General features: G+C 40.8%; 1 protein-coding gene across 2 annotated transcripts in view; it reads left to right on the plus strand.

Moving 5' to 3' along the window:
* The window catches only part of cxcl12a (chemokine (C-X-C motif) ligand 12a (stromal cell-derived factor 1)), a 6,605-nt gene extending 1,173 nt beyond the window's left edge, over positions 1-5,432 (plus strand). The window contains exons 2-4 of one of the 2 annotated variants that reach the window (XM_074645664.1): positions 556-673; positions 1,615-1,698; positions 3,959-5,432. In XM_074645664.1, the coding sequence (XP_074501765.1) occupies positions 556-673; positions 1,615-1,698; positions 3,959-3,986 (230 nt within the window). In that variant the 3' untranslated portion in view covers positions 3,987-5,432. Of the gene's footprint in view, positions 1-555; positions 674-1,614; positions 1,703-3,958 lie in introns of those variants that run through there. The other variant, XM_074645665.1, reaches the window with a different exon arrangement.
* The last annotated feature ends 4,550 nt before the right edge of the window (positions 5,433-9,982 follow it).

Consider the following 9,982-nt stretch of genomic DNA (forward strand, 5'->3'; position numbering starts at 1 on the left):
ACAAAAAAAACAAGCATAGTCTTATTTATTTTTTCCACATTTATCAAGCGTGGAAATCTCCTGAAAGCTGAGGTTGTAATGGAAAGTACGTACATCCATCATGCAGTTTAAAGGACCACACATACACGCCTGTGAATGACTGAAAGAGCTTAGTGTTTTTGGGTCCTGATATAAATGTCTCCTTCCTCTGTGTGTGTGTGTTCTATGGGCCAAGCAAAAAATATACTTAAATATATATGTCAATATGACCCTGCAAAACATAAAGATAAATGGATAGATGGGCTGTTTGCATGTTTAGACACATTTATGTAGATTTGCTCTGCGCATGCTTCAGATCTGTCAAAGAGGATGTTATATATATGGATTTATTTGTTTTTGTATCATTTTCAGCTTATTTGATTGCTTTGATCATGTTTCATCTCATTTATATTCAACAAAATATATCTATCAGTTTCCCAGTTTCCACAGGAGATCATTACCTTAATCTAATCTTGTGTTTTATTGCTCTCTCTGAAACTGTAAATGTGTAACCGATACTCATCTTCTCTCTCTCAGCAAAGCCCATCAGTCTGGTGGAGAGATGCTACTGCCGTTCAACAGTCAACAAGGTCCCACGAGCCTACATCCGAGAGCTCAGGTTCATGCACACGCCCAACTGCCCCTTCCAAGTGATGTGAGTATTGCTTTTAATGCTAATTGTATGTTTTCCACCCTGGTCTTAAAAAAAGTCAGACAGGTTTTCCTCCTTGTTGGAAATTTCTCACCATCAATCTCAGAGTAGTGACAGGCCAGAGAAAAGAGTTGTGCATGCATGTGTACACACACGCCCCTCTGCCACTCGCTTTCACACACATGCTCTGAAAGCGTTAAAACACAGGCCCACTGACGCATCCACAGGAAGTGCTCCATTTGAGTATGAGCAAACGTGAAAGGGAGGTGGAAATTGGATGCAGTTTTGTCTTCAACAGGAAAGCAATAATTGTGGGTTTCGTAATTGGGCTTTGCTTCGTATTTGCTTGTCACGGAGCGGTTCGTCCTCGTACTGCACTCGCAACCTTTGAGTCTGATCTCAATCATTGTTACGACTTTACAAATTAAAGTGTGGAGCAACACAATGCAGTTGGTAACAATAGACAGGAAAAACTTCAGGAACTGTTAGATGTGGTGGGAATATAATTGGCAAGTCTGGAAGAGGGATAAACAGATTTTTTTAGGACGTGTGCGCCAAAGGACGCATGATCTCCCACATAGAGACATATGATCCAGTCTTGACCCATTCTGTAAATAACCGCAGGGTTATGCTGGATTTAGAACATAGCCTGTAGCCACATGTTGAAGGATTGACCTCCATGTACTCAAATTTTGATTAATTAGGTAGTTCAATCGAGGGTGAAATATCAAACTTAAGGAATAAGATCTTTGAGAACTGCCTGAATGCACATGTTCTAAAAAGAGTGATGTGTCATCACCGTGAAAAAGCTCTGTGTGTCAAACTGACATGGCAGTGTTAATTCAGTCTGTTATGTGTCAAGACACCTGAGGCTTTGCATAATTCACCCTTTCATCTTGGGCATAATTGCCATAATACTGAACTCTTTTCCTTTTTCTGATCAGCGCCAAGCTGAAGTCAAACAAAGAGGTGTGTGTGAACCCAGAGGTCCGGTGGCTGCAGCAGTACCTGAAGAACGCCCTCAACAGGTAAGTTACAAACAAATCAGCAGGCTGCTCTCATGCACCGTTCGTAGCTATACCTACGAAAAGTGACTGCACTGTAATTCTTATGTATCCCACAAAATCAATTTGTATGTAATCCACTTAATTGTGAACGAGGAAGTGTAAAGAGTGACAAACGCCACAGATGGAAGAGGTCAGGGTGGATCATGGGTCCAAAAACACCAGACTTTCGCCCAGGAGGCCGGTGTTTGTACCCCGCGTGAAACCAGAAGTCAAAGTTGATTTATTTGTCATTTAACTTCCATACTTATGTTACGCCACTTCTGGAGTTAGTTTAACCCAAACCATGATTTTTCCTAAACCTAACAAAGTAGTTTTCTTGCCTAAACCTTACCAAATCTGACTTTTCCTAAACCTAATGAAGTTTCCTGTTAAGACGGAAGTTTATTTTTTAAAAGATTGGGGTGGAAATTGCCACTGGACATTCATAGGAAAACACGAAAAATGAGGAATAACTTTCGTAATTTATCATACAAACTGTTGTATGATAATACATTGAAATCAGACTAGTTTTGGTTATGGATTGTGTATTTAATGCAATATGTAGTTCTGTCGTCTGCTGTCAACCTTTAACAGATAACTCGTCGGGAGCGCTGTAAAATCACTTCCACTCTATAGAAATCGAAAGTAAGGAAAGCAAAAGCACAAATGTGCATTTGAACATCTATCAATACACCATTGTGAGAGTGACAACTCTTTATTGCCCAATTTATATTGCTGCCCGAACATGCAGGTACATGACCGAGTGGGAGTAGAGAGTGATTACACTTTCACACACAAACTATGGGTTTGATACATAAACTTTAAAGCCATGTTTAATCTGTTCTTACTAGAGGGCTATTGTGTGTTCATCCCTGATCATCACTGTTTATGCAAGACACAGGTTTAATAAAGTATTGACTTATACTCATGTTAAAGTTTGTTTAAGATTAAGAGGGCTAAAAGTCGCCGCCAATATCAACTATCTCCTTCCTGCTCAGAGGAAGGAGTCACTTTTCCGAAAAACGTTGGCAACCATAAAGATTATAGAAGGGATCAAGTTGCCATCCTGAACTCTGTGCAGTCATATATTTCTAAGAATTGAGCACCCCCTGTAGCGGTTGGATGAAACAAACGCTAGTTTGGGGATGCAAAAAAATTAATTTCCTGTGAAGAAAACTAAATGCAGTAACTGATCCAATGAGGATGCTGATGCTCCAGCCTCTACCATACACACTCAATACCCGCCCAAGGTCCTGCTGTCAGACTGTCTGTCTCAAGGATGATTGTGGAGCCCTTGAGTTGTCGAGGTGTGAACCGTCCTCTGCATAACAAAACAGCCCATGTAGAGCGCAGACGGCGGTCATTTACAATGGATCAGACCTAATGTGTTTCCAATTACACATACATAGGAGGGACAAACCTATTTACAATGTGTCTAAAGGCACGCGATTGTAAGTCATGCATCATGCTGCTCTTCAGTCGGGTAAATAAGACCATGATTACCTTCTTCATCAGTTGAAATGTGGCTCAGCATTTACAGAGTATTATTCCAATAATAATAATCAAACTGCCCACCCATGTTCAATTGTTTATTCTGTTGATATATGATTTATGCAATGGTGTATGTGTATGTGTACAGTATATCACTCTGCAACTGCTGCAAATGAATGTTCTGCAAAATTAAATCTTTATTCAGTCCTCTGCAATGAAGTCAAAATTTTTACCAAAAGCTCCTCTTGGAAAGAAAAACTCAAGCCGTCAACAAGTAATTGACTTTGGAGTCAAAGATGGCCAACTGACTTATGGGCTAAAAGGGGACTGATTAACCAGCTTTATTACACGGCTTTGTTGAATACTCGATTCTGATTGGTCAATCACGATAAATTCAACTTTAATAGGCTAGAATGTAAAGTTCTTGATTGCAAGTCAAACACATTTTGGTCCTGTAAACTTGAAGCAGCTGTTTCTGTTTGGAACTAAATATATCCTGAATTTTGGCATCCAGTCACGGCTGAACTCATTCATTTTCAATACGGTGTTAACGAGTTACACATTCACAGCCAAGAGTTTGTCCAAATGGACACGATACATATTGTGTTGAGTTATCCTTTATGATCAGTTCTTGATAGTTCAGACAAAATTGGAACTCAGCAACAGACTGTGTAAATAGTCAGCGCCAAATAGGATTTTACATTCATTTGTTCCCATAAAACTCACAATCAAACTTGCTTTTCCCTTCCAGGATGAAGAAATCCAAACAGGGCAACTAAACACTCCTGCAGAGATCCTCCTGAGTCATCACTGAGGGTTTGAACCGTGACAGCTATGTTACATCTGATATGAGATCATCTGGTATGTTGAACAGCACTTATCCCGGCCGGCTGCCACGCTGCGGCCTTTTGCATGGAACGAACCTACAACTCTTCACCGTGAACACCGACCCACCAGCCCCGTCACCGTCCTCACCATCACCACCATCACCACTCTCACCACTTATAGAGATCGTAGACGTTATTAGTGCAAAGTGCAATTATATCTGTGAGTGTATGTCTTTTTAACTGTAATGTATATACTTTTTTTTGTAAATGGACATCAGTGAAGGGCTATTTTTGGAGATTTTCTCGTCCTTCTGGCCTCTCTGTCATTTAAGGAAAAGGGTCGGCCCCGGGGTCAAAGTGTTTGATGGGGGAGCGATGTAGGTCAGCGGGAGGATTTTAACCACAACAAACATTAGTTAACATCCTTGCAAGTAGCAGAGTCCTGTCATCTGCTGAAACAGCATTATTATATCTAATCCCAAACATGGGATCTGCTTATCCTGATCGTCTCTGATTTCAAATTGAACAAAATGAACAACAACGTATAGTTTCTCCTCTGAAAGCGAGCAGAGCCTGCCAAGTCGTATTTCATGTTTCAAGTTAATTGGCACCGTGGAATTTCAATGAATGCCAGCTACCCCCAGACTGAATATAAGATGTATAAAAGATCCTAGTAAAAATGTCTATTACGCTGTTTTTGTGATGCAAATTAGGATGCCAGAAGAGCTAGAGCATTTCCTGAGCCGCTCTGTGGCTGTGATTATGCGACCCTGTGTTACCAAACATGCCTGCTTTTTTTTTTATCAGCGAAAAGCTGAACATCTGGATCCACAACCGTTTTAATTGAGCGACCGGTACATCGAAATTTACTGGAACCATGAAGCTGCGTCGCTTAACGAGAGAACAAATAGTGACGCTCGCTAATCACAGTTAGCCGCCTGGTGTAGAAAAAGATGAACTCATGTTAGCTGGAATAAACTGAAAGTCCATTTCAAAGAAGGATGTACTGCAATTTGAACCACATCAGTAGTTAAAACACAATGAGCCACAGTAGAGAAAGTAGTAGTACTGTTACTGACAATAAATACATAAATGTGACTACCTACAACTCTCATGCAGATAGCAATGCACTTTATATCTGATGTATTCATGTTTTAACGACAAAATTTACTCACCAAGTCTGATTATTAAATTCTGTCTTTTTGTCTTTTCTATGTTAATCATGTTGTTTCCATTCTGTTCTTTATTGATCATTGAATGTGTAGCTGCATTTAACTTGTTAAAGCCGGGGAGATCATTTAAAATCTCCTCGTCACATGTAAAATTAACATTATACAAATGCTTTATTTTTGTACTCTTTTATGCATTTATATATTAAATCTAAACATTTAAAATAAATGAAGAACTGTACTCTCACAATTCAATCAGCCAAGGTTTTATTGAAAAACTTGCACACAGTTGGTCGGGGGAAATCTTTAAATGTTACGCTTGCTATTTTAATGTGTGCCTTCCTACACATGTTACGAGGCTTTTCGTTATAAGTACACACACTTATACCCACTGATGCACACGTATACACAGTCTTCACATTTAGTGTAAAACAAGCTTTTCCAGAGCCGACACACAGCTGCTATAATCCGACTGTATCAGCGGGTCGGAGGGTAAATCTGAGGACTTTGATGTGTGAACATGTGTTTAGCTTTACTCACAAGGGCAAATGAAGGGCAAGGACAATGATCCCGCCTGTTATTTAACTATTAACTCAACAAGGCACCATTAGGAAAACATTAGAGTTAAAAGAGATGAACTTTTAACTTCCCTCTAGGGGCATCATGTGAGGCAGAGCACGGTAGTTTTATGTGATGAGAGCGGGCCGCTGATTGAAACATCGGGGAGAGATAAAGGGCTGTGAGTGGCAGTCCACAGCCAATTTATATGCATTTACTGATTAGCTTTGAAGTCCGGTTTAAGAGGGATAAAAGCAGAGTCAGCAGTGTGAGATAAAGCCATTGATTTAACCACTCTGGTGCGTCCATTTGGAGTGGAAATTAATCAGATACAATCACTGTATGAACTGATTGTGTTAAGCTGATATCACTGCAGGAATCTGCAGGTAGCAACAAGTATTTTCCTCACCAGTAATGTGAAGATTGGGCAGCTTGCCTCATCTGACATTTTATCACACAGAGGACAGAAGTATTAACTATTTGTACTCTTGAGTAAACCATTTTTAAAACATCTGTTCACATTTCAATTAGAATTGCTTGCATGTCATCAGTATTTTTATTATATCCATTATCACTGAGCACAAAAACATACACATATGATATGGCCTCTAATGAGCAGCAGTTGTTTGCAATAGTTCTTAACTCATTGTGTACTTGGGATCACTGCCAGCACCAGTTAAACCATGCAGGCGGTGTAACTGTTGCCATGAAGCCTGAGGTGTAATAAAAAGCCATATTTTATGTGCATATTGCATTTACCTGTAAATGTGGGGGGGGGGGGAAATGCAAGAAATGTCTGAATATGTCATTAAAATTGGCTCATGAGTATAAAATGTGTTGTGTCTGAGAAACAAAACAGCTGATTTAATATATGAAGAGGTTTCAACAAAGTCCTCTATTAAACAAGAGGCTAAGGAAAGCAAATGAGGTGTTGAAACATTAATATTTCTGCACGTCAAGTTCACTGAAGTGTAACAGAACAATATGATTAAATGAATTATTGGCAGATTTACATGAGTGATCTTCCTCAGTGTCATGTTGGTACTTGAGGCTCACTGGGCACCGAGCCTGAATAAACACACCGCAGATCTGTTCACCCCCAACGTGTTTCACATATTCATCACCTTACAGAGAAGCACATAGATCCGAACAGCTGTGACTCACGGCCACTTTGGAGAATAAGAAAATCCCCTAAAAAGAGCATACTTTCAGTTTAAAAGTGAATTAAAGTCTGTGTTTTATAAAAATTGTGAAACATTCTGAAATAAAACCAGAAGGCTCCTCTATCAGCACCTGGGTATGAGCTGTACAGACTTACTCATAGGGCCGAGGAATGTACGACACAGGAGAAGACATATGAAATTCATATTCAGCATTGCCTTCAAAACTCGGTCGAGGTTTAGAGTTCAACCGCCATGTCAGGAGAAAACTGACACCTTGACAGATGAATAAAGATTTGTCATGTGAAATGCGAAGAATGACACAGAACTAAGGCACTAGCATGTGCTCATTTAACTTACAGTACATGCTCCCTCCATCTTTAGCCGTAAGGGCTCCCAGATGTGCGGCCAATGAAACTCCACTTAGTGGTTATTCATCATGAAAAGCTGCGCATGAAAATATGAAAGTATAGTGTGTGTGTATGTGTGTGCTTGAGGAGGTAACAGGGGTCAAATAAAGCCACTTCAAGAAGGTCCCAGTGGACATCTCTCTTCCCGGTCAGATCAGTTTCTTAATATAAACGTACAAGGTGATAAAGTTAACCTAGAGTCAATTTGAATGTCTGTTCGTGTGTGATGTCACTTCCTAACTCTACTCCAAGACCATTAACTTTGCTTTAGCTCAGTACCTCCAGCCATGCTGGCAGCCGAACACAGCAATTTAAAGGCCCTTGTAGTTTGTCACCACCCGCAATGTCAAGGGATCATGAAAATTGCCCCGCGGAGCGTTTTAGGTGGTCGGAACGCAGGCTCTTCCTCGACACTGCGGTTTGACTATCAGGCCACTTACTGAGCAGCTATGATCTGAAACTTGTGAATTGTTTGAACTGGCATGAGGATGAAGATGTGGGTGCACGCAGATCTGGAGTTCTTCAGCGCTTTGTGGTCCACTGAAGATCTGATTATATTCGCTCCGTGAAAAAAGCACTCCGGTTCGCACATCTTTTGGACGATACCGATTTCCCTCGCTGTAGAAAAACATATTTATGAAATGATGTGTGTGTGTTGTTCTGCTGAACTCTTGGACTTTAACTTTCCGTTTCTGAAGCATTTTGGACATTTGATCTCCCGATTGAAAACTTTTCGTTTCACCCCCTCAACAATTAGCTCGGAGCAGAGGGTCGGCTACTGCGGGGCAGACACTTGGCTGTCATGTGGCATTGATCTTTGGGTTTTCCGGTTTAAGGGTTGTCTTAAATTCCTTGGCAGCCAGCTTTAGAGTCTGAAACAATACTATGCAGAGACAGACAACAAAACAAAGATGACAAAAGATGGTTGATGTGTGTTTGATTTGGGGAAATGTGTATCCACAGCTCCTGCTCTCTCTCAACCACAGCTCCCCCCCTACTGTTGTTATTTACCCCCCCGTGTTCCAGACCAGGCCGCTGCCCTGGGGCATCATATGCACCAAAATCACACTCCCCAAGGGAGACATTAGCAGAGTCATAGCTGGTCTTGTATCAGATGACCCGTAGCACATTTCCATGAGTGCACACTCTCACTCCCCAAGTAAAGATTTGTAAATGACTTGTTGATTGTGTAAAGGGGCGGCGCTGCGTTTTGTTAATTGCCTTAACACCGCCAGTGACCCGCCACAACATTAATCACAATTATGACAAAATGACTCAGCTGATTGTCTCAGAAGAGTTAGTCGCTGCGACCGACGGATGTTGGAAGTGACCAACATGCAGTGTGTAATAACAGCGGCATGTGTGTGTCTGTTTGAGAGTGAATGGGAGGCTAATAGAGGGGCCCCTATGAGCGGTTAAAATAGCCCTCCTGCAGTCTCTCTACCTTTCATGTGCTAATATTGGCGAGGTTATGAGTCCCAACACCATCCATCTTCACGCTGAGGTTTGCACGGACATGGGGGCCTTCCCTCCGCACAATAATAACGGCCACGGTCCAGATTCCTTCAGTGTGATTCTGTTTTCAAACTCAGAAACACAACAGACTACCCTTACCAACAAGGAAGTTTATTCAAGTGTGTTATTAGTATACTTCTTTTAAACTTAAAATAAGAGAGCATACTTTCAGTTCACCTGTTACAGTATGTACTTATCAGAGATATACTTAACAAAAGTATACATAAGTATACTTGGCTTATACTGACAAGTATACAGAAAACTCAAAGTTTACTTGGCTTATACTGACAAGTATACACAAAAGTCAAAGTCTATTTGGCTTACAGGCCTACTTGTACTTAATGTTTTGATTGAGATATACTTAAGAAAAGTATAATTAAGTATCCTTGCCTTATAGGCCTACAGAAAGGTATACTTAGCTTGTAGATATGCTTACTTTTTGATAGAGTAGCCTATTAAAGTGTAGACATTAGGTATGGACGACTCACACACACAGTAGGAGGCCTCGGTCTGCGGGGCCCCGAGAAGCTGAAACACCACCAACTTTAAACCTCACCCACTGTGTTTTCCTTCAACCTCATTCCTCTCAGGATTATCACCCACATCCTAATTGGTTGATCCACCCGGGTGCCTCCATGAATGGTATGTTTAATGTCGTCCCATATGTAGCCCAGAAGGCCACGTGACACCCCAGAAAAAGAGGGAAAAAAAGACCATTAAGGAAGTGACTAACCATAAGAAGAAAAGAAACAATTACGCCATTATCTGGAGATGAAACCGATATACTGTACTCCCCTCATCTCCAATACCACAAAGTGTTTTTTTTACCATGAGGCCGATCACTATAGAGACCCTTCTGTTGGGCTGCAGTGTGACTCAGCGCCGGGGCACGCTGTCCAGATGCGACAGACATGGAGGTCTGATTCCTAATATCTTCATGTCACCCACAATACATCTGAATAGCATTTTGATGTGTAACTGATACCCAACAAATATTTGAAATTAATTGGATTGTCTTGATTTCAAAATTTGACAAAGATTGTTTGATATTTAAGCATATGGAAAGTACATAGTGATACATGAAGGCACAAAGAAAGCTCAGAATGTCCTTCAAAAGACATGACTCAGTGGTGGTT

This window comes from Sebastes fasciatus, chromosome 9 (genome assembly GCF_043250625.1).
Source record: "Sebastes fasciatus isolate fSebFas1 chromosome 9, fSebFas1.pri, whole genome shotgun sequence".
Taxonomy (NCBI): Eukaryota; Metazoa; Chordata; class Actinopteri; order Perciformes; family Sebastidae; genus Sebastes; species Sebastes fasciatus.